The sequence below is a fragment of the Phaseolus vulgaris genome, unplaced genomic scaffold (genome assembly GCF_000499845.2).
Source record: "Phaseolus vulgaris cultivar G19833 unplaced genomic scaffold, P. vulgaris v2.0 scaffold_93, whole genome shotgun sequence".
Taxonomy (NCBI): domain Eukaryota; kingdom Viridiplantae; phylum Streptophyta; class Magnoliopsida; order Fabales; family Fabaceae; genus Phaseolus; species Phaseolus vulgaris.
Window position 1 is genome coordinate 53,291 of NW_027174131.1, and position 24,109 is coordinate 77,399.

Genomic DNA, 24,109 nt, shown 5'->3' on the forward strand with positions numbered 1-24,109 from the left:
TCAAAATACACCACAACAAATTTGCCCCAAAAATTCTCTCAAAACATAGTTCATTAATCTCATAAAAGTGCTTGAGGCATTTGTTAGCCCAAATAGCAACACACGCCAGTCATACAATCCATATTTTGTTGTAAAGACAATTTTTCATTCATTCTCATTCCTAATCCTAATTTGATGGTAACCACTTCTTTAAGTCAATTTTTGAAAATAAACAACCACCATACAATTCATCCATTAAATCATCTAACATGGGAATATGGTGTTTATACTTAATGGTAATGTTATTAAGCGCTCTGCAATCTGTGCACATCCTCCAATAACCATCATTTTTCGGCACCAAAATTACTGGAACAACACACGGGCTCATGGTCTCTTGTACCCATCCTTTGTTCATCAATTCTTCAACTTGAGTTTGGATTTCCTGCAAAACAGAATCAACACTAGGAAGCAAATTAATTTGGTTAGAATGGTCAGCAACCAAAGTGCTGTTTTTGCAATAAGGTAAATAAAGAAGTTTGCTAGAAAGTAGCAACTTCTTCACTTCCTTCACTTTCAGTAATCCACTCATTTTTCTCTCATGTGTTTCTCTCCTTTTAAGTGTTTCACTCTTGCTCTGTTTAGGTGTTTCACTCATCTCTCTTTTCTCTTGGACTCTCTTTTCTCTCAATTTGATTTTATCCTCACACACCTCTCTAGGAGATAAAGGTTTGAGAATGATCTTCTTATTATTCTGCATGAAAGAGATTTTATTGGTGAAACCATCATGAATAGCCTTGGTGTCAAACTACCACAGCCTCCCTAACAAAATGTGAGTTGCCTCCATTGGAACCACATCACACAAGACATTGTCGTTATATTGTCCTATGGATAGGTTCACCTCCACTTGCTTACTCACTGTCATCTCTCCATCTTCACTAAGCCATTGAACCTTGTATGGCCTTGGGTGCGGTTTTGTCTCCAAATTCAATTTGTTAACTAGTCTTGAGCTAGCTACATTGGTGCAACTTCCTCCATCAACTATGAGTGAACATATTTTCCCTTGAATGGAACATCTAGTATGAAAAATATTTTCCCTTTGGGTTTGGTCCAAAGCTTGCATTTTGCTTCCTAAAAGCCTTTGAATCATCAACAAATCACCCTCCAATGCATCCAACTCCACCTCTACATCCTCTTTCTCTTATTCACTTGAAGGTTCACTGTCTATTTGTCCATTTGATAACATGTACATAGTTTTTTTTGTTGGACATTCCGCAGCATAGGGTCCCCTTCCCAAGCATTTGAAACATTTTACATCACTTGTCTTCCTTTTAGGTGGTGAATTATTATATCTATTAGATGACCTCCCACTTGAAGACATGGCTGAACTTGAGGGAACTCCTTTATCCTTCATCACCTTATCCTTCCAGTTGGAATTATTATTATTGTTTGAACTCCTCCTCATGATTCCTTTCCTCTTGAGTTGTTGTTCTACTTGGTTAACCTTGTGGAACAAGTCCTCAATGTCAACATACTCTTGCAGCTCCACAACATCCCTAATATCGTAGTTCAGTCCATTCAAAAACCTAGCCATGATTGCTTCGTTTTCTTCATTCATTCCAGCTCTAATCATGGTTACCTCCATCCCTTTAAAATACTCTTCCACACTTTTATTTCCTTGAGTCATTCTTTGGAGTTTGAGTTGCAAATCCCTATTGTAGCTTGCTGGAATATATCTCTTCGTCATAATCCTTTTCATTTATGTCCAAGATTCTACCATGGGTTCTTTATATCTAGTTCTGTCCCTTTGGTATTTATTCCACCAAGTTAAAGCATAAGCTGAAAATTCAGTTGCTGCCAACTTCATTTTCTGCTCCTCATTGTACTCATTGCAAGCAAACACATGCTCTACTTTAATTTCCCACTCCAAGTAAGCATCAGGATCACTTTTCCCATTGAATGTGGGAATATTTAATTTTATTCCATCAATTCTCAGAGTTCTTTGTTCTCCATCATTTTCTCTTCTCCTCCTCCTATCTCCCCCTCTATTTTCTGGATTTACTTGCTGTGCTTGCTCCATTTGATCCAACCTCCCATGGAGTCCATCACTTTGTTGTTTCATTATCCTTTCCAAGTGTTGTGTTAAGGCTTGCATCTGTAGTTGAGAAAGTCCATTATCTGACGATTCCCCAACCATGCTCAAGTAAACAGATTACAAATAACAATAAGTTTGGGCCTCACACCACTTTCTCACGTGTTTACACTCAACACTCGTGTTTCACACAATAAGGCTTTTTTTTCTAATGATCACGTTGCCTTTTATCACTTTTTCTCTACTTAAGGTTCTTACAAGAATCAAACAATCAATAATCCAGAATCACTTCCAAAAGTAGCAATCAGAATCAATTAAAAAATAATAGTAAAGAACAAAATAGTGATGAACAATTTCACTATCAACAAACAAACAAGGCAATTAAAAAACAGCAAGCAAAACAATATATAGAGAAAATAAAATATATAGACAGAACACTTTTAGAACTTTTAAAAAACACCAAGTATGAACTGAATAAGAACTATTTTTTTTTCTATTTTCCTCTTGTTCTTTTTTTATTTATTTCTGTTTTCCTCTTCTTCTTCCTTTTTTTTCTTTTCTTTTCTTTTTTTTCTATTTCTTCTTCTTTTTTTCTGTTTCTGCTTTTTTTAAAAATAAAATAAAAAATGAACATTACCGTGAACAGTGTCGTGGACAGTACCCGTGAACATTAATGTGAACAGTACCCCGTGAACAGTAACGTGAACAGTACCCGTGAACAGTAACGTGAACAGTAATGAGGAGAAAAAAATACAGGATGCACAGTTATATTATGACTCAAACCTTTGCTCTGAATACCAACTAATATGAATCCAAATAGAAATGACAATAAAATTGGGAATTTAGGGTTACAAAACGGAATAAATTCAAAACAGTAACAATAAAAACCTAGATAAAGGAAGACGCCACAAACAAAGTTTGATAAGCCTAAGGATGATCGCCACAAGAATTGGTGGATTTTTTATAAGATCGCAAGAAGCAAAGAAAAACCCTAGCAGAGAAACACTCTCTAAAATTGTGAAAATATTCGTCCCTATTCCGAGTTTCAACAACGTATAAATTACAAAGGTCTTTTCTTGTTTGTAAGAAAATAAGACGATACTACAATCCTTATATTTCATGAATGATCATTTGTCCCAGTGGTTAGGTTGATACTCTGTACTTGGTCCTGATTTCAAATCCTAACTCCAAATAAAATAATCCAAATAAAATATTAATATTATTTTATTTTAATATTCCAATCTTGTTGTGCGTGGCCCTTGGGCTTGGATGTCCGCATCAACACTTAAAGCATTTGATGTCTCTACTGCAGGGTTGTGAGTTGCAGACATCTTAAGCACTCTCAATCCTTTTAAAAGATAAGTTTTTTTCAAGCTAAGTGAAAAACAACCTGTTGTTTTGTCGAAACAACTGATTGTTTTATACTTAGGTGTTTTTAGAAAAGGTTGAAAACTGTTTTTATGGTTAACTTGCTGTCAAAACCAAAACAACTGATTGATTCGTGGAAACAACCGATTGTTTGTTTTGGTACCAAACCAATCATTAACATACGATTGCGTCTCCACATTGACTCACGTTAGCCACAAACCAAAAACAAAAGAAGGGTCCTCATCGAACCTATACAGGGCCAACACAGGTGATAATTTCTCAAAAATCCAGTTAATTTTTTCACGTTTAACTTTCTTAATGCCCCTCATTACTAGGGCAACCAATTTTCCTTCTTACTTTCTTATTCTTTCGCATTTCACTCACTGTGCTCGTTTCATATAAGAATCTCGACTGAATTTAAGACAAAACGCGACAAATTTCAGGTCCAACGGATGAGTATTGACATAGGAAAATAATCAAACAGTTTCACACACAAACAAACCTTCGATTCAGGCTTGGAAGTGGTGAATAAAATTTTTATTGCAAATCTTGTGGGACAAATTTGGGAATCAATTATCATTGTTCATCTAGCCATGTCATCTATAGATGCTTCTTTGTTCAGTGAGTTATTATACAATCTTGGATAATTATAAATTCTAATTATTTAAACTTACGAAAAGAAATATATTTTTTCTTACTTCATTTAGAAAAACTTTGAAATAAATAAATATATAAATATATATATATACATATATATATATAACAGTGATCATCATCATGATATTGGGGTTTGTATCAATTATGATCTTGCCGGTTGACCTAGCGTAAGAGCGATGCCTCGTCACGATCTTCCTCACCACCTTTGACACCACGTGCCCTTCAAGTCCACACCACAGATTGTCTCTCTGAGAACCTGAAAACACAAGATGGCGCCTCTGCGGCCGGTGGCGCTCCGACGCTCAAGTCAGTAACAAGAACACCAAAAACTGAGAGAAAACTATACTCTGTAGAACCGTATTAAAGTGCACTCAACCTAAAACAATGAGCTGTAATGAACGTACCTCTGCAAATTCTGTTAAGTTTACCTTTATAGCTAGGTTTTTTCTCTCTTCAGGCAGTTACGCTTTGGACGCGTGGCTCGCATCCAACCCTGCACGTGTCACCATCTGGGTTGGGGTAGCAGGTAGCACCCAGCCCTACACGTGTCATCATCTGAGTTAGGATAACTCGAGCGTCATTTCTATATTGCATCCAACCCTACACGTGTCATCATCTGGGTTGGAGTAACAGGTAGCATCCAACCCTACACGTGTCGTCATCTGGGTTGGGGTAACTTGAACGTTATTTCTTAGTAACCAGCCGCGCGGCCAAGTCTCCTATTCGAGGAGTAATCTAGCACGTAACACGCTCTGGAACACCACCCGACAAGGCGAGTATCGGATGCAACAAAGTACACCATCTTTGTGATATCGCTTGTCGCAAGTGCCACCTTCCTCATTGCTACGCCATGCATGTTCCAGCTGAGGAAACCTTGCCACCAACGAATGTCCACTTTGGGAATCCCGTCGTTGATGAGCAAGTTGTTCCCTCCAACTCATTCGACCTTCACGCCCCATGCTGGAGTAACAATCATCTTACCAAACTTACAAGCTTGAACTTACTCGTCTAAGCCTCCAACAGCTTTAACTAGGCTTACTGGGAAACTCGGCGATGTGCTCCTTGCGGCGAGGTCAGATCACCTGATCTGCCATTATCTAACACGTTGATGACACACAAACCCGGCGACAATCGACTATGTACACTGCAGAACGCCACTTCCACGAACAGCGACTATGCTCACTTCTGAACCATTCATCTTTCTCCTGTCCACGTGCCCTGTTGAGCACGCCCCACATAGTCACTTGCTAGACACGTTATCACACCCGATGACCTGGTCGGTACACAAGCCCCCAGTCTTGAGCTGCGACTTGTCCAGCGAAAAGACTAAGGAGTTGAATTTCCAGCGACCTACGTGGCCTTGCGCGTTGGCGCTCACACTGTTTACTGATTCGACATTTCACCAACCCCTTCAATCAAACGACACGTGGACTTATCAACGACTGTTATTCATTGCCATTTGCGCTTCTCGCAACGTTCCAAACTCTTAAAAACTTCGCGCCACTTTACTGTTTCATTATCTTCTTCCTCACTCCAAACTCCCGAAACGCTTCAGCGAACGCTTCGTCTCCTTCGATCACCATCTTACTGAACGCTCTTCTAATCATCAAAAGGTAACTTTTTTATCACTCCCACTGATATTTGCTGCATTTTGATCGGTTTGCATCATCCATTAACTGTCTGGAGCATACGTTGTGGGCTGTTTTCGTTCTTTGCTTCGCTTTTTCCTACGTTTAGGTTTTCTAGTCTATTCTCTGCGAGCCCCCCTTGTCCTCTCTGTCTTCTCCTTTTCTGTTGGCTCCCTCTGTTTTCAAACTCTCATCTCTTCCATTTTCATTTTCTTTGCAGCTCTTTTGATGGCTCGCTCCAAAGTCACTCCAAACCCTCCTCCATCTCCTCAAAACCCTCCGACGAAAACTCGTAGGGCCAACCCCTCTTCCTTTCGCAATCCACCAAGGGATCCTAATGTCCCTTCGAGCCAGGCCGTGAGACCTGCAGCTTCACGACCCAACCAACTGCAACCAAACCCACCTCACACCAGCACGGTTGTGAGACCCCTCCCAAACTATAAACAACTGTATCCCTGGTTCTCTTCATCTTTGCTGGGTGAGACCTCCTCTATTAACACCGACCTCGACATCCTCAGCCTCAAGAAAGGTGATCAAGCTCACCTTTCTTTCAGCAAAGAACACGACGACAAAGTGTCTGTTCGTCCTTGTCCTCCCGGAGAACCCATTTGTCTACGCCACGATGTTCAAGAAAGTCAAGCTCCGCTTCCCCTTCACTCGCTTCGAGAGGGAGCTTTTGACCGAGCTTGACATAGCCCCCGCCCAGCTTCATCCCAACAGATGGGCGTTCGTCAGGGCATACCAAATCATCTGTGCACACTTGGGACATCCAGCTTCGGTGGACGTGTTCCTTTATTTGTTTGAGGCCAAGAACCCAGGTGATCGTCTATGGTTCAGCCTCAATGGGGTTGCGAGGAGGTCCATCCTCTCCATCTTTCAGCAATCCTATAAAGAATGGAAGGGGAAGTTCGTCGCGTCTGTTGCAATGACCAAGACCCCACTCTCCTCGACGGATTTCCCTTGTATTGGGTGGACAAGGGAAAGAAATAGACTAGCTTCAGGAGGGCTAGAGGGCCAGAAAAGATGGGGGAGCTCGAGAAAGACCTATGCAACTTCTAGAAAGGAGTTGCCTCCTCCAACGTAACGTTGGCCACCTCCTCCATCATCGCCTATGAATTTCACGAAGGCCAACTGGACGTTCATATAGGTTTGTCCTTCCCTCCTCCCCGAGTTCCCTTTCCTTGAATTCGCATCACCTTGCCTTTTACATTGATGTTGTAGTTCTGCTTCGCGCGTAGTCTCAACTAGCTAGTCCATGCATTGACTCATATTGCTTATTTCCTTGTGCATCATCAACTGCTTGAATTGGACTGGTTTGTGATCGTTGGCTTCTTTGTGCAGATATGATGTTGGGAAAAGGAAGGATGGCTGAGCTGCGCTCCATAGCCAAACTTCACAATCTGGCGGCGGGCTCCCAAACCATTCCAAACTCTGTTGCAAAAATCGCCGCCGCCCAAGGCAAACCTCCGCCAGTTGGCCCATCCACTGCCGCTGCTCTTCCTACCCCCGAGTGGAAGAAACTACCACTAAAAAAGGCTAAGAGGAAAGCCCCCAGGGTGGTGTCAGACGAAGAGGCAGACAAAAGCACCAAGGATAAGCTAGTCTTCAAGAGGAAGAGGAGAGCTGTAATCGAACCACCAGCAGTTGAAGGCGCCACCCTAGATTACGTCGAGAACCCCCCCCCCCAGCGCCTTCACGCCATTCGAGTCCGCTGGGGATGTTCTTGCTTCAAACGCCTTAGTTGCTGAAGCTGTACCTGAACAACTTGCTGATACGCAAGCTTCCTCTCAAGCTGCAGCGGAACTTCCCACCTCACCACCACACCTCGAGGCTCCCCTCGCCATCCAACCTTGCGAGGGTGGTGGTGAGAATCAACCTTCACCTCCTCCCTCAACTCCAACCCTTCCAGCTCCTCTTCAGGAGGCCTTGAAGTCTTTCACTGCGCGCCTGAACGCCATGGTCGACGAGTGTCTTCCTCAAATCATCGGTGAAGGGCTAAAAGACTCCTTGGACAAGTTCGAGCTCGATAACCGCATCCGTCAGGAGGTGGCGAGCACCGCAAGGGCCGAAACTGAGAAAGTCAAATGCAACATGATGATGCAAGGGCTCGAGTTCTCGCGGGTGGAAAACGCTCTCAACGAAGAGCTCCGAAGTTTGCGCAAGGACAAGACTGAACTGCGTCGGAAATTGCACGACAAACTTCAGGATGTCGTCGAGTTAGAGAGCAAGCTCGTCCCTATGAGGGAGAAAATTGCAGAGCTGAAGGAGGCCCGAAAAACTGACGGGGAAAAGATGGCCAAGCTGGAGAAGAGGTCGATCGAGAAGGAAACCCTTCTGGGGAAAGTTGAAAAAGATCGGGACAAGGCCCTCAAAGAGCTGAGCGAAACTACTATCGAGCTTGCCCAAGTTCGCGAGGAGAGCAGCGGGTTCAAGAAGAAGGCCGACGAGCTTGAGCTTGAGATTTCCCAGGTTCGTGAAGAGAACAGTGTGTTCAAGACAAAGATCGACGAGCTTCAGCTTGAAGCTGCCCAAGTTCTCACCTCCGGCTTTGGGGCTCCTTTGGAGCAGTTCGCTTGCAAATTCCCCGATCTTGACCTCTCCGAGTTTTCGATGTACAACGAGGTGGTGGATGGCAAGATCATGCCTCCAACTTAATTGCTGCTCCCATCTGCCAGTTCAACTTTACCGCCACTGAAACTCTTGTATTTTAACTTTGATTTATATGTAATAACTTTCATTTTGCTCAAACTGTTTGATATACATGTGTATATGTATGGCTTCTAATTTTATCTGTTGTGCAATCACCTGGTATAACTGGCTGGTTTTTACTCAACCCAATGTACTTCGCACAAATTGGTACTTAATTCTCTGGAGATCACCTTAACTTAAACTGTTCCGTCCGGTTGACTGGGGCGTCTTCGTGCGCGACCTCAACCGTCAGCTAGGGTCTCCTTCCCACTGGTTACCTGTGGATTCCTGCAAAAAAGAGGACAAAGAGGCGCCCTAGCGGCCGTTTGCACTCCGACGCTCAAGTCAGCCAGCAAGAAACACCAAAACTGTGCACCTCCGTCTCTGAGCACCGCGTATGGCACCTTGCTGCCGGACGCACTATCTACCAAGGTGTCGATGTTGGGCAACGGGTACGAGTCCTTTGGGCACGCCTTATTCAAGTCTGTGAAGTCAACACACATCCTCCACTTTCCATTCGCCTTTTTCACCAAGACGACATTGGCCAGCCACTCAGGGTATTGAATCTCCCGGATGTGGCCAGCACTCAACAGCTTCTGCGTTTCATCTTTCACCACCTGCTGTCGTTCCTCATTGAACTTTCTCCTTCTCTGGCGCACGGGGCGGACCGTGGCGTCCATGCTGAGGTGGTGACACAGGAAATCGGGGTCGATGTCGGGCATATCTGAGGCGGACCATGCGAAGGCATCCAGGTGGCGCGAAATCACTTCTGCCATCCCTTCCTGTTCTTCTGGGCTCAGCAAACTTCCTAACTTGAATGTCTTGCCGCCAATCTCCCTTTCTACGGCGTTAGCCGCTGGCTGTTCCCTGCTATCATCCTCAACGGGCGCCACCTCTTCCACGGACGCCGCGTCGTCAGGGCCTTCCTCCATAGGCGCATCTGCTTCGGGCCTCGCCCTCGCCGGTATGGCCTCATTAGGCGTCGACCCAGCGGGCGTCGCCTCAATCATCGTCGTGTCCGCGCTCGGCGGACGTTCATATACCATGAACACGCCTCTCTTCGTTTTCAGGCTGTTCTCATAGCATTTCCTTGCCTCCTCCTAGTCTGACCTGATGACTATCACCTTGCCACTGAGATCCGGCAGCTTCATCTTCATGTGGCGTGTGGAGGACACCGCGTTCAAACGGTTTAACGCCGGCCTGCCCGGCAAAATATTGTAGGTGGAGTTGGCGTTCACGACCAGGTACCGGATGCTTTCGGTACAGGAGGCCTCTCCGTCCGTGAACGTAGTCCTCAACTCCAGGTAACCCCGGACTTCCACCTGGTTATCCCCAAACCCATACAGGCACCCCGTGTAGGGCCTCAACAGGTCGGGGGAAAACCGTAACTTATTAAAGGTCGACAAGAACATGACGTCCGCCGAACTTCCCTGGTCGACAAGCACTCTGTGCACCTTCCTTCTGGCTGTGACGACTGAGATGACAACGGGGTCGTTGTTGTGGGGTACCACATCTCGGAGGTCTCCTCTCGTGAACACGAGATCTAACTCCCATGGCTCCCCCGAGAGTCTCTCTTTGATTGAATTGACCCCCCTCGCGTATTTCTTCCGCTGGGAGGCGGTGGGTCCCCCGCCGGAAAAACCTCCAGCAATGGTGTGGACCTCGTCGAGCACAGGCATCTCGTGTGCTGGTTCTTCCGCCGGCGGCGGCAAGGTGGCGGTCGTTGCGGGCTCTGCGACATAATCCTTCAAAAACCCAGTTCTCACCAGCTCATCTAGCTGGTAACCCAACGACAGGCAGTTATCAATGTGGTGCCCGAAAGCCTCGTGGAACTCGCACCAAGAGTCTTTGCGAGGCCCTAACACCTTGTCAGTCTTCGCCGGTCACCTCAGCCTCTCGGCTATATTAGGCACGACGATCAGGTCCTTCAGCTCTACCACAAAATTGTACCTCGCCGGTCTCGCTCTTTCTCTGGCCGGGCGATCGCCTCCTGCTGGACCCCGGGGCTGGGGCTTTCTGGCCTCATTGGGGCGTCTCGCCTCTGGTTTCTTTCTTCCCGTCGTGGTCTCATTGACCCTGACCGGTTGAGCTCGCGCCGGTCCCCTCGGGCGTGAGGGTACGACGCTGGTGCGCTTCACACACACCTCCCCTTCAGAAGCAATATGTTCTACCGCCCTACGTTGTAGCTCAGCGAAAGTCCTAGGGCGGTTGCGAATGATGGATTCTCCAAAAGGACCGGGGCATACGCCTTTCACGAACGCGTACACGATCATAGGCTCCTCTGTCGTACCAACCTTCACGACCTGGGCTCCGAAGCGATTGATTTACTCCTTCAGGGTCTCCCCTTGATACTGCTTCACATCAAACAGATCGTAAGAGACCGGCGGCGGGGCCTTGTTTGCTAAGTATTGTTCCCTGAACAATCGTGACAATTGGCGGAAAGATGTGATATGACCGTCCGGGAGGCTGATGAACCAGTCCATAGCCATCCCAGTGAGGGTGCTCATAAAGAGCTTGCACTTGGCAGCGTCAGAACCGCCTACTAGGACCATCTGTGTGTGAAAGGCAGCAAGGTGCGTCTCCGTGTCCTCCATCCCGGTGAAGATCACCTTGGGTCCCGCGAACGTGTTCGGGATCACTGCATCTAGAATCTCCTGCGAGAAGGGTGGGGAATGGTTCTCCATCTCGTCGTGTCCATGCCGCCTCCGATCATTTCTCAGGCCCTGGCGCAACTCCTCATTTACACGGTGGAGCTCTTCATTCCGCTCATGCGAGGCATCGAGATCTGCCTGCATGCGTTCCTGTTCCAGTTTCGACTCCGCCATATCCTGCTGCAGCCCCCCCATTATCTCCAGGACCTGTTGCATGGATAGTTCTGCTGGGGCTGTGCTTGCTGTACTTCGTCTGGTGGGGGCCATTGTCACTTTAACCTCCTCCAACGTTACTGTAACCTGGTAGATTTTCTCGAACATGTGATGGGACTGATGTTTTATATCGGCCCCACGGTGGGCGCCAAATGTTCCGTCCGGTTGACTGGGACGTCTTCGTGCGCGACCTCAACCGTCAGCTAGGGTCTCCTTCCCACAGGTTACCTGTGGATTCCTGCAAAAAAGAGGACAAAGAGGCGCCCTAGCGGCCGTTTGCACTCCGACGCTCAAGTTAGCCAGCAAGAAACACCAAAACTGTGCACCTCCATCTCTGAGCACCGCGTATGGCACTCTGAAGGTGGAAAAGAACTGTGTATCGTGTGTGTGTTCTCTCCCTCAGGCAAAGATCTTTCCCCAGTCCCTTGTACGTAACCTCAAAGCACGAGCAAGCAACTAGAGAGTTCTGGTCAATTTGCCAAAAAGTTCGAACCCCGTTCCCAACATTCTCAGCGCTATTTAAACTACCCAAGCATTTACAGCGCCTTTAATTACAAATGTAACGCACTCAATCAGCGTATCTAATTAGAAAACGTAGCGCATTTAAGACGTGAAACGCATGGGAGCCATTATAGTACCTGAATGCTCGAAACGGAAACTGTATTGAATGACTTTAATTACCTGGCACCTGACTAAAGGGTATTTCTATTCTGACATGGTTGTCGTACACGTGGAGGGCCTCACGACGCCGTGACCCCATCTGGGGGCGTTTCTGCCCATCTGGGGACGTTTCTACGTGTGAGTCCTCCTGCTTGGGAGTGCTACTGCGCTAGGGGTGACTTTTTGGGTGCCAACTCATGCCCCCAATCATCTAGTCACTTACTTTGAGAGCGTATCTGCCTTCCTCTCGTACCCTGCACCTGGCTACCCTGGGCGTGACCTTCCTCTTGGGTCGTATCTGTCCCAAAGGCGTCTCTGGAGCGACAGGGGTACTTCACGAGTCAGACTGCCCTACACTGGTGCTATCACTATGGCCTTGAAGCCACCTTTTCCTTCTCTTTATCACTGCCTCGGGTTATCGGGACCTGAGGCCTTCCCACGGCGTCGCTCCCTCCATGGTCTTTCCTACCCATGGGTATCGGGGAACCACACTGTGATTGCCTTGCTTTAGTACTGTTTGATCTGGCGACACCCTGGTTGGGCGACGCCTTCACCTAGGCGACGCCCTGCCTTGACGACGCCTCTTCTTGACGACGCTGGCACTTGGCGTCTCTTCACCTAGGCAACGCCTTGTGTTGACTTTGACCCCTGGTGTTGACTTTGACCTTGACTTAGTCAACGCCCGGATACGAAACGGTACATAAACAAACTATTAGTCTATAGCAATAACGTTTAACGCGAAATTACTTACTGGGCAGTAGGGGCGTAGGTCGATCTTAGTATCTGAAATCTTGCTCGCCTAATCTGCCAAGGGACAAGCGTATTTCTACGTTATCGCCCCAAACTTCGTTGATCTGGTTCTCGCTGTTTAATCCTCTTTCTATTTCAATCTCGAAGCCATAGGCTTTCGGCGATGCCATTTTCCTTTTAACTGAAAACGTCCCTTGCGGGGCCACCTCATGACTTCATCTTTGCTCGTTTGGAAGGAGAGCTGCCTTTCGGATCTCCCTCTGCCTTCCCCGAGTCTTTAACCTGAGATAGCTTAAATCATTGTTCCCTCATCTGAGGGTAGAACCGCCTTTCGGATCCTTCTCTACCTCCCTGAGTTTTAGAACAATGATTTAGGTGGTGAGGTGTCCTCTGCGACCCTTCCCCAGCCAACCTTTAACTTCTTTTTTAACTGGTCTTACTAGGTCAATATTGATGTTTCACTCAAGGGAAAAGGCGTTCTTGTCAACCTTCCTTTCCCATACTTAAGATCATTAACACCCTTGACTTTTCAGCTTTATCTTGCCTGAACTCACTCGAGGGTGATAAGGGCTTTTACTGATGCCTCCACTTGCTCAGGGGTTACATCTCCTCCTCCCCTGGATGCACTGAGGACTTTCAAACTTGCCTCGATTTGCTTACGCAAAGAGGTCTTGTGATCTGCTCTTGCATGTACTCGCTCAGGGCGAGGAGGACTTTTTAATCTCTTCTCGTCTACGCTCGCTCAAGGCAAGGAGGTCTTTTTAATCTCTTCTCGCCTGTGCTCGCTCAAGGCGAGGAGGTCTTTTTAATCTTTTCCCGCCTGCGCTCGCTCAAGGCGAGGAGGTCTTTTTAATCTCTTCTCGCCGGATGGCGACGAGAATTTAAAGAACTTTATACTTGTGCCTCCGATCGCTAGGTGCTATAAGGACTTTAAAAAACTTTAGCTTATACCTCCGATCGCCAGTTGGCGATGAGGGTTTAAAACTTTATGCTTTAAAACTTTGCACTGAATGCATGCGATCTGAATTCGCCGTAGCTTTAAATTACACAAGCGCGACAAAGTCTCTTTCCGAAAACTTAAAAAACGGTAAGCGTGCAAACTTAATAACTTGGAAACTTTGATAAACTCCGAAACCTTCTTTATTGAGTGGCCTCATTAAAAACCCTCCTTAGGGAAAAAAGAGTGCCCCCTTGAAAAACTGTTTTAACTTAAACATCTTAAACTGTTCAAGTTAATTACTACTTACAATGCCTTAACTGTAATAAAACTTGAGATGGGTGGCGTTCCAAGTGCGAGGAATCGCCCCTCCATCTAGCGTCTCCAAGCGGTAGGCGCCGTTCCCGAGCGCTTCGGTTATTCTAAACGGTCATGTCCACTTGGGTGACAATTTGCTCTCCATCTCATATTGGTGGGCCTTCCTCATCACCAGGTCACCATCTCTGAATTACCTCGGCCTTATTCTGGAGTTGTACTTGCGTTCAACTCTTCTCTTTACTGCCTCGGCCTTCACCCGTGCTTCCTCCCTGACCTCATCTAGCAAATCCAAGTTCATTCTCCTTTCTTCGTTCGAGTCTTCCGCCACAAAGTTTTGGAATCTCGGCGAGCTTTCCTGGGTTTCAACTGGAATCATCGCATCACACCCATACACCAAACTAAACGGGGTTTCGTGGGTTCCCGATTGCTCAGTGGTATGGTACGCCCATACTATACGGGGAACCTCTTCAGCCCAAGACCCTTTGGCCTTCTCCAACCTCCTCTTCAGCCCTCTCAACAAGACCCGGTTGGCTCACTCCACTTGCCCGTTCGTTTGTGGGTGCTCCACAGAAGCAAACACCTGTTGTATCCCAACATCCCCACACAGCTTCTTCAATAGGTGACTTGCAAACTGAGTTCTATTATCTGATACCAGACGCTTGGGCACACCAAATCGGCACACAATATTCTTCCACACAAAACTTTGAATCTTGTGTTCGGTGATCTGGGCTACTGGTTCTACTTCAATCCACTTCGTGAAGTATTCGATCGCCACAACCAAATACTTCATCTGCCTGATCGCCAAAGGAAAAGGTCCCAGAATATCGATTCCCCACGTATGGAATGGCCAGGGGCTGTAAATTGACTTCAGCTCTTCTGGAGGCGCCTTGTGCCAATCGGCGTGCTGCTGGCATTGCTTGCAACACTGGGCGTACTTCTTGCAATCTTCCCTCATTGTAGGCCAGTAATAACCTGCGCAGAGGGTTCTTGTTGCCAAAGCTCGACCCCCGATGTGACTCCCACAAATCCCCTCATGGAGCTTAGCCATAATTCTCGTGCACTTCTCTCCATATACGCATACTAAAAGAGGATGTGTGAACCCGAACCTATACAACTCGCCATCGATGAGGGTGAACCTACTGGAGTTCTTCTTTATCTTTCTGGCCTCCGTAGAGTCCATTGGGAGCACGCCATCCGCCATGTAGCGCTGGTACAGCGTTATCCATGTATCTGGCTCATGGATGGCACAGACTTGCGTCATCTTCGTCACTCCCGCTGGATGTGCCCTAACTCTCGGCGTCCTCAAAGTCTCCTGAGTCAAGGATCTGTGACTCCTCGCCGACCTTTCCATTGACTTGCACACTTGAAGAACCTGGTGATCTGCCACAAACGCTCGAGGTGTCTTCAAAGTTTCTTGTATAACGGTCCTCTGCCTGCCCCCCCTTGCCCGAACTAGCGAGCTTGGCTAGCAAGTCAGCTCGGGCATTCTGCTCTCTTGGCACGTGCACCACTTCAAACAAAACGAAGGACCTCTTTAACTCTTGCACATACTCCAGGTAAGCCGCCATCTGCGGATCTTTGGTCTGAAACTCGCCGGTTACTTGCCCAGTGACCAACAACGAATCACTCTTGGCCATCAGCACCTTTGCTCCCATCTCCTTTGCCAACAAAATACCAGCGATCAAAGCCTCATACTCCGCTTGATTATTGCTGGCTTTAAAGGCAAACCTCAGAGATTGCTCTATCAACACGCCGTTTGGTCCTTCCAAAATAACTCTAGCCCCGCTACCCAGCTGGTTAGACGACCCATCCACCGAGAGCACCCAACGAAAATCATCCCCGGCGCTCTGCACTGTTTCAGAGGATAGTTCGACCACAAAGTCGGCGAAGATTTGCCCCTTGATCGGTCCTCGGGGCTCATACTTGATGTCGAGTTCCGACAACTCCACCGCCCATTTTACCATCCTCCCAGCTACATCCGGTTTCTTCAAAACCTTCTAGATGGGTAAGTCAATCATCACCAACACTGTAAAGCTCTGGAAGTAATGACGCAGCCTCCTCGCCGAAAACACAACCGCCAGCGTCGCTTTCTCTAAGGCCTGATATCTTACTTCTAGGCCCTGGAACACCTTGCTAACAAAATAGATGGGTTTCTGGACTTGATCTTGATCCTGGACGAGCACTGCACTTATCGCCCTCTCAGTTATGGCAAAATATAACCTGAGAGGCGTTGCCACTTGAGGTTTGCACAGAACCGGCGGGCTCGCCAAGTACTCTTTGAGCTTCACAAAAGCTTCTTCACACTCCTTCATCCAGACAAACCTGGTATTCCTCTTCAAGCATTGGAAGTACGGGTGGCCCTTCTCTCCACTGGCGGATACGAATCGAGACAGGGCGGCTATCCGGCCCGTGAGCTGTTGCACCTCCTTTACCGTGGCAGGACTCCTCATCGCCAGAATGGTGGCACATTTGTCGGGATTTGCCTCGATTCCCCTTTCCGACAAGAGAAATCCCAGAAACTTTCCTGCCTCCACGCCGAAAATACACTTCTCAGGATTCAGTTTCAGCTTGTACCTGGCTATTGTAACGAACAACTCTTCCAGATCAGTGACGTGCCTGCTCTTTTCCAGAGATGTTACGACCATGTCGTCAACATATGCTTGCACATTCCTCTCGAGCATAGGGGCGAGCACCTTGTCCATTAGCCTCTGGTACGTGGCCCCTGCATTCTTCAGCCCGAAGGGCATCACCTTGTAGCAATAGCACGACCTTTCCATCATGAAAGTGGTATTTTCCTCATCCATGGGATGCATTTTAATCTGGTTGTATCCTGAGAAGGCATCCAAGAAGCTGAGCAACTTACACCCTGACGCACTGTCTACCAGGGCATCTATACTTGGCAAAGGATAAGAATCCTTTGGACAGGCTTTATTCAGATCCGTGAAGTCAGCACACATCCGCTATTTCCCACTGCTCTTCTTGACCAGAACGACGTTGGCGAGCCATTCTGGATATTGGATCTCCCTGATAGGCCTGCTGCAAGGATTTTCTGCGTCTCGTCCTTGATTGCCTGTCTCTTTTCTTCGTTGAACTTTCTCCTTCTCTGGCGGATTGGCCTGACCTGGGGATCCATTGCTAAACGATGACACAAAAAATCGGGGTCAATCCCCGCATGTCTGAAGCAGACCATGCAAACGCATCCAGGTGTCTACTTATTACCTTGGCGATCTGGTCTTGTGTCTTGTCGTCTAAGGTTTTCCCCAATTTAAACGTCTTGCCGTTGATCTCTTCTCAAGCCACTCCTCGACCGGCTGGGGCCTCTTCTCGCTGGCGATCAGCGCTCTCGCAATACCTGACTCCCGGGCGGTCTCCGGGCAGTTTTTCTCTTCCTCCACCCGAGCGGCGCTCTCGGACCTCGCCTCGACATCCTCCATTGCCACATCGCCCTCGGCGGCCACCTCCAACGCCGTATCCACAACTCGCCGATTTCCCTGCTCAGGCTCCACACCAAGGGGTGACGTTGTGGTTACATGGCATACCGATCTCTTGTTCTTGAGGCTGTTTTCATAACACTTCTTCGCCTTCTTTTGGTCAGAACGGATGGTGATAACTTGACCTTCATGTGCCTTGTTGAAGGCACAGCTCCTGTCCTGTTGACTATTGGCCTTCCCAACAGGATGTTATATACCGACGGTGCGTTCACAACGAGGTACCTGATCTTTTCTGTGCGCGAGGCCAACCCATCTGTGAACGTCGTCCTTAACTCAATGTACCCCTGACCTCCACCTGATCACCGGCAAAACCGTATAAACAGCCCCCATATGGCCTCAGCTGGTCAGGGGATAACTGTAACTTTTCGAAAGTCGGCCAAAACATCACATCTGCCGAGCTTCCTTGATCGACCAGCACCCGATGGACCATCCTTCCCGCCGTAACAAGCGAGATTACAATAGGGTCATTGTCATGAGGCACAACATCCCTAAGGTCTTCTTTGGTGAATGTAATGTCCACGTCGGGTGAGTGATCCTCAAAATCCTCCACTGACATCACAGACCTTGCATACTTCTTTCGCTGCGATGCAGTACACCCACCACCCTAGAATCCACCAGCTATGGTGTGGATCTCGCCGTGAATGGGTACCTCGTGCTGCTGTCCCTCACTGCCCGCTGGTTGGGAACCTGATGATTGCCCCGCTTGCTTCTCTAGCAAGTAATCCTTCAAGAACCCACACTTGACCAACTCGGCAAGTTGGTATCCCAAAGCCAGACACGAATTGATAGAGTGGCCAAAGCTATTGTGGAACTCACCACTCGTCGGGTTTTGGTCCCACCACCTTATCCGTTGTCTTCTCAGGCACATTGAGCCTGGCAGCAATGTTTGGGATGGCGATCAGGTCAGCCAATCCTATCACGTACTCGTACCTCGGCGGGCGATTAGTCTCTCTGGGCCGCCCCGGCCCCTTCCCCTTACTCTTCTTTGGGTCATAAGGATGACGCATCCTTTGATCCCTCTTCCCCACCGCCGCCTCCATCACCTTCTGCGACTGGATCCTCGTATGAGCGTGTGGCTTAGTTGGGGCCACGTTTCCCCTTTTCTCGAAAACTTCGCTCTCAGCGGCGATGTGAGCCACGGCACGTCGCCGGATTTCAGCGAACGTGGCGGCGTGACTCCTGATCAGCGATTCACTAAAAGGCCCAGGAAACACGCCCTTTTTGAAGGCATGTACAAACATTTCTTCATCCTTACATGGCAAGCGGACTATATGAGCTTCGAATCTGTTCAAGAAATCCTTCAGGGACTCCCCTTGATACTGCCTCACGTCGAACAGATCGTAAGACACCAAAGGCGGTGCCTTGTTCACTATGTACTGCTCAACGAACATCTTGGAAAACTGCTGGAATGTGGTAATGTGGCCAGTAGGTAAACTGACGAACCAGTCCAGCGTTGTTCCACTGAGAGTGCTCATGAACACCTTGCAGTAGACCGCGTCTGACCCTCCTGAGAGCATCATCTGAGTGTGAAACGCCGTGAGGTGAGCCTCAGGGTCCTCCACCCCGGTGAAAGATGCTTTCACCGCTACCGTATTTGCAGGGACCACCGTCTCCATGATCTCCTGAGAAAACGGCATGGGAAAGCTATGCGGTGGGGATGGGGGTGCAGATCTGTCCCCAATCGCACGCTCCTCCTGTCCCTGAAGAGCTTTACGCAGCTCTTCGTTGATCCTATTGAGCTCTTCATTCCTAGCAAGTGAAGCCACTAGTGCCTCGTGCATTCTTTCTTGCTCAGAACGCGATGCAGCTACGTTCTCCTGCAACGTCCTCATCATCTCCATCACCTGCGTCATAGACACAGCGTCCTCTTCGGTTGACGGCGCGACTGAACTGGACCGCATTGTCCTCATCCTTTCTCAGCAAACTCAGCAACTCAAAGAAACTCCAAACGAACGGTGAGAACTCCGAAAACCGACTGCGACAGCAAGCAGTCGAACAGAAAGCACCAAAACATCAACAAACTCGAACTGTGGTTGGGAATCACCTTTTATACGGCCCCACGGTGGGCGCCAGATGATCCTGCCGGTTGACCTAGCGTAAGAGCGGTGCCTCGTCACGATCTTCCTCACCACCTTTGACACCACGTGCCCTTCAAGTCCACACCACAGATTGTCTCTCTAAGAACCTGAGAACACAAGATGGTGCCTCTGTGGCCGGTGGCGCTCCGACGCTCAAGTTAGTAACAAGAACACCCAAAAACTGAGAAAAAACTATACTCTGTAGAACCGTATTAAAGTGCACTCAACCTAAAACAATGATCTGTAATGCACGTACCTCTGCAAATTCTGTTAAGTTTACCTTTATAGCTAGGTTTCTTCTCTCTTCAGGCAGTTACGCTTTGGACGCGTGGCTCGCATCCAACCCTGCACGTGTCACCATCTGGGCTGGGGTAGCAGGTAGCACCCAGCCCTACACGTGTCATCATCTGAGTTAGGATAACTTGAGCATCATTTCTATATTGCATCCAACCCTACACGTGTCATCATCTGGGTTGGAGTAACAGGTAGCATCCAACCCTACACGTGTCGTCATCTGGGTTGGGGTAACTTTAACGTTATTTCTATGTAGTAACCAGCCGCGCGGCCAAGTCTCCTATTCGAGGAGTAATCTAGCACGTAACACGCTCTGGAACACCACCCGACAAGGCGAGTATCGGATGCAACAAAGTACACCATCTTTGTGATATCGCTTGTCGCAAGTGCCACCTTCCTCATTGCTACGCCATGCATGTTCCAGCTGAGGAAACCTTGCCACCAACGAATGTCCACTCTAGGAATCCCGTCGTTGATGAGCAAGTTGTTCCCTCCAACTCATTCGACCTTCATGCCCCATGATGGCGTAACAATCATCTTACCAAACTTACACGCTTGAACTTACTCGTCTAAGCCTCCAACAGCTTTAACTAAGCTTACTGGGAAACCCGGCGATGTGCTCCTTGCGGCGATGTCAGATCACCTGATCTTCCATTATCTAACACGTCGATGACACACAAACCCGGCGACAATCGACTATGTACACTGTAGAACGCCTGTTGTGATTCCAATAGCCACATAGAACAAGATTCTTGACATTTTTAGGAATCACCTTGAGCTGGAAAATATAGAGGCACTTTCTTAGAGTTGGATCATGGTTCTAAGTCAAGAACTCACCAATAACAAGTACCAAATCCCAAACTCATTTGGATGAACCAAATATTGTCAAATTGAATCAACAAAGGAATTTAAAAAGAGAAGACCGAACAGAATTAAAATCTAAATCAATTGTACCGAACAGAATTAAGAAACAAAACAGAATATAGGTGCTGGAAATTGGAAGAACCGAAACTAAAACAACTCAAAACACAAGGCAACATGAACAATTGAAGAAGAAGAAAGGAATGAGAAGAGAATGCTCATGAAGATGGAGGAATGGTTGGATGATCACGCCACTAGAAGTATGGATGCTACTAGATGAGTGTGCAAGCCGCCACTTGAGGAAACCATGGTCCTTCAAGATAAGACTAGAGTAAAAGGCTCAAAAGCTCTCCAAATGCTCACTCCAATTTTGAGTATAGTTTTTTTAGATAAATTCAAATCTGAAATTTACAAGGAAGGCACCTCTATTTATAGCCTAAGGTGCTGAAAAATGAAAGCTAAAACAATTCAAAATTCCCTCCAAATCAAACTAGAACCGGCGCCTATTTGCTAAGCAAGGAAGGTGTGATCCTTTCCTTCACTTTGGCACCCCCTATTCTACTCCTACACCTATCTACTAATACACCCCCCTAAAGCTCCTAACTAAAGCCTAAAAGATGCTATAACAAAAGAGGTTTCTAAGGTTTCCCTCTAAGCACCTTCAACTAAAGAAACTACAAAAAGAGAAAATAAATGTCCTCTAGCTCCCAAAGCTTTGAACATGCTTCTTGTAATCCTTTGAGGTGGACTTTGACCTCCATGGGCGTCCTCCATTTGTGCCTCCACCTCTTCTTGAGCTTGATGAGTGGCCTCCATGTTCTCTTGGGCTTGATCTCCATCATACTCCCCGAGTTGGAGAGAATTCGACCACGAATTCTGGAGACCTACAGAAAAAGGAGTTAGATCGCTGACATTAAAAGTATGACTACCTAAGAATGTATCAGGCATATCTAACTCATAAGCATTGTCATTAATCCTCTTGAGGACTTGGAAAGGTCCATCCCCTCGAGGCATTAGTTTGGACTTCCTTTGAGTAGGAAAATGATCCTTCCTCAAATGAAGCCAAACCCAATCGCCCTCATCAAACAACAATGCTTTTCTCCTTTTATTGGCAAGTTCAGCATACTTGCCAACCTTCTTCTCAATTCTCTTCTTGATGTCTTTATGCAAAGTTTTCACAAAAGAAGCCTTTTCATCCCCATCTTTGCACAAGACATCTTCAAGAAGGGGAATAGGAAGAAGATCAAGAGGTGTTAGGGGATTAAACCCATAGACTACCTCAAAAGGAGAATGAGAGGTGGTAGAATTTACTACTCGGTTATATGCAAACTCAACATGGGGTAGTAAATTCTCCCACACTCTAGGATTCCCCGAAATAAAGCATCTCAATAGTTGTCCCAAAGTTCTATTCACCACCTCGGTTTGACCATCAGTTTGTGGGTGGCAAGTGGTAGAAAATAAAAGCTTAGTTCCAAGCTTGCCCCACAAGGTCTTCCAAAAGTGACTCAAGAACTTAGGATCTCTATCGGACACTATAGACCTAGGAATCCCATGCAAGCGAACCACTTCTTGGAAGAAGAGGTTTGCAATGTGGCATGCATCATCCACTTTGTGGCAAGGAATAAAGTGAGCCATCTTTGAAAAACGATCCACTACCACAAAAATGGAGTCCTTTCCCTTTGATGTCTTGGGTAAGCCTAAGATGAAATCCATAGATATATCTACCCAAGGCATTGAAGGGATAGGAAGAGGAGTATAAAGACCATGGGGATGCATTTTAGATTTAGCTTTGCGGCAAGCTATGCATTTATCACACAAACTATGAACATGTTTATGCATATGAGGCCAAAAGAAATGTTCATGCAACACATCCAAAGTTTTAGCAACCCCAAAATGTCCCATTAAGCCCTCCTCATGAGCTTCTCTAACAAGAGATAATCTAATAGAGCATTGGGGAACACAAAGACGTTTTCCCTTAAAAAGAAAGTCATCTTGAATAAAAAAGTCTTTGTGTCCTCCCTTAAGACACTCTTGATAGAGGAGAGAAAAATCAAGGTCATCATGATAAAGTTCCTTAATGTGATCAAAACCAAGATATTGAGAGGTTAAAAGATTTAGCAAGGTGTATCTTCTAGAAAGAGCATCCGCCACAATATTTATTTTGCCTTGCTTGTGTTTGATCACATAAGAAAATTGCTCAATGAATTCCACCCACTTAGCATGCCTTTTGTTAAGTTTGTTTTGGCTTTTCAAATATTTAAGAGATTCATGATCACTATGTATCACAAACTCTTTGGGAAAAAGATAGTGTTGCCAAGTAAACAAAGCCCTAACAAGTGCATATAATTCCTTATCATAGGTGGAATAGTTGAGATAACTTCCCTTCAATTTCTCACTAAAATAGGCTATGGGGTGGCCCTCTTGAAGGAGAACAGCCCCAATACCTATGCTTGAAGCATCACACTCAATCTCAAATGTCTTAGTGAAATTAGGAAGGGCCAAGATGGGAGCATTAGTCAATTTTTCTTTCAAAGTATCAAAAGCATTTTGTTGTGCTTCTCCCCAATGAAAGACCACATCCTTTTTCACTATGTCATTGAGTGGTGCGGCAATGGTACCAAAGTTTGGGACAAATCTTCTATAGAAAGAAGCAAGCCCATGAAAACTTCGGACCTCATTCAAAGATTTCGGTGTAGGCCAATTTTGAATGGCCACCACCTTTGTTTTGTCCACATGGACCCCTTTACAACTCACAACAAACCCTAGGAATTCTATATGATCAAGAGCAAACATACATTTAGCAAGGTTAGCATACAAATGTTCCTTCCTAAGGGTTTCCAAAACTTGCCTAACATGCAACCTATGGTCTTTCAAAGATAAGCTATAAATGAGAATGTCATCAAAGTAAACCACAACAAACTTACCAATGAAAGATCTAAGAACATGATGCATGAGGCGCATGAAGGTACTTGGTGCATTAGTTAAACCAAAAGGCATAACTAACCACTCATATAAACCAAAGTTGGTCTTAAAAGCCGTCTTCCATTCATCACCCGGTTTGATACGGATTTGATTGTAGCCGCTTTTAAGATCAATCTTTGAAAAGATTTTAGAACCATGTAATTCATCCAACAAATCATCTAGTCTAGGTATGGGATGCCTATACTTAATGGTTATGTTATTTATGGCCCTACAATCCGAACACATTCGCCATGTGCCATCCTTTTTTGGCACTAAGATGATAGGCATAGCACAAGGACTCATGCTATCTTGCACCCACCCTTTCTCAATCAAAGCCTCAACTTGTTGGCGAATTTCCTTGGTTTCACTTGGATTGGTCCTATATGCGGGACGATTTGGTAAAGAAGAGCCCGGTATCAAATCAATTTGGTGTTCAATCCCTCTCAAAGGTGGAAGTCCATTTGGAGGATCTTGAAACACATCTTT

The 24,109-nt window shown here is 46.6% G+C and overlaps 3 protein-coding genes across 3 annotated transcripts; 1 reads left to right on the forward strand and 2 right to left on the reverse strand.

Annotated features, from left to right (window-relative positions):
* Positions 1-1,735: 1,735 nt before the first annotated feature.
* LOC137817498 (uncharacterized) lies at positions 1,736-2,173 on the reverse strand. The gene has a single exon (XM_068620778.1). The coding sequence runs from the start codon at positions 2,171-2,173 to the stop codon at positions 1,736-1,738; it is 438 nt and encodes a 145-aa protein (XP_068476879.1).
* A 4,170-nt stretch (positions 2,174-6,343) lies between these two features.
* On the forward strand, positions 6,344-8,376 carry LOC137817499 (uncharacterized). The gene is made up of 3 exons (XM_068620779.1): positions 6,344-6,683; positions 7,063-7,371; positions 7,463-8,376. Exons 1-3 carry the CDS (start codon positions 6,344-6,346, stop codon positions 8,374-8,376), a joined length of 1,563 nt encoding a protein of 520 aa, XP_068476880.1.
* Positions 8,377-16,898: 8,522 nt separating this feature from the next.
* Positions 16,899-17,985, reverse strand: LOC137817500 (uncharacterized). The gene is made up of 3 exons (XM_068620780.1): positions 17,719-17,985; positions 17,291-17,603; positions 16,899-17,059 (listed from the first exon to the last, which is right to left on the reverse strand). The coding sequence occupies exons 1-3, from the start codon at positions 17,983-17,985 to the stop codon at positions 16,899-16,901; spliced, it is 741 nt and encodes a 246-aa protein (XP_068476881.1).
* Between the last annotated feature and the right edge of the window lie 6,124 nt (positions 17,986-24,109).

Coding starts and splice junctions, on each gene's coding strand:
- LOC137817498 (XM_068620778.1), bottom strand. CDS start 2,173: ATGGTTGGGGAATCGTCAGATAATGGACTTTCTCAACTACAGATGCAA.
- LOC137817500 (XM_068620780.1), bottom strand. CDS start 17,985: ATGTCAGTGGAGGATTTTGAGGATCACTCACCCGACGTGGACATTACA. Junction 17,604..17,718: donor TTGCCGGTGATCAGGTGGAG/GTCAGGGGTACA, acceptor CCTGTTGGGAAG/GCCAATAGTCAACAGGACAG. Junction 17,060..17,290: donor GGAGACCGCCCGGGAGTCAG/GTATTGCGAGAG, acceptor ATGGATCCCCAG/GTCAGGCCAATCCGCCAGAG.
- LOC137817499 (XM_068620779.1), top strand. CDS start 6,344: ATGTTCAAGAAAGTCAAGCTCCGCTTCCCCTTCACTCGCTTCGAGAGG. Junction 6,684..7,062: donor CTCCTCGACGGATTTCCCTT/GTATTGGGTGGA, acceptor TTCTTTGTGCAG/ATATGATGTTGGGAAAAGGA. Junction 7,372..7,462: donor CGAACCACCAGCAGTTGAAG/GCGCCACCCTAG, acceptor CAAACGCCTTAG/TTGCTGAAGCTGTACCTGAA.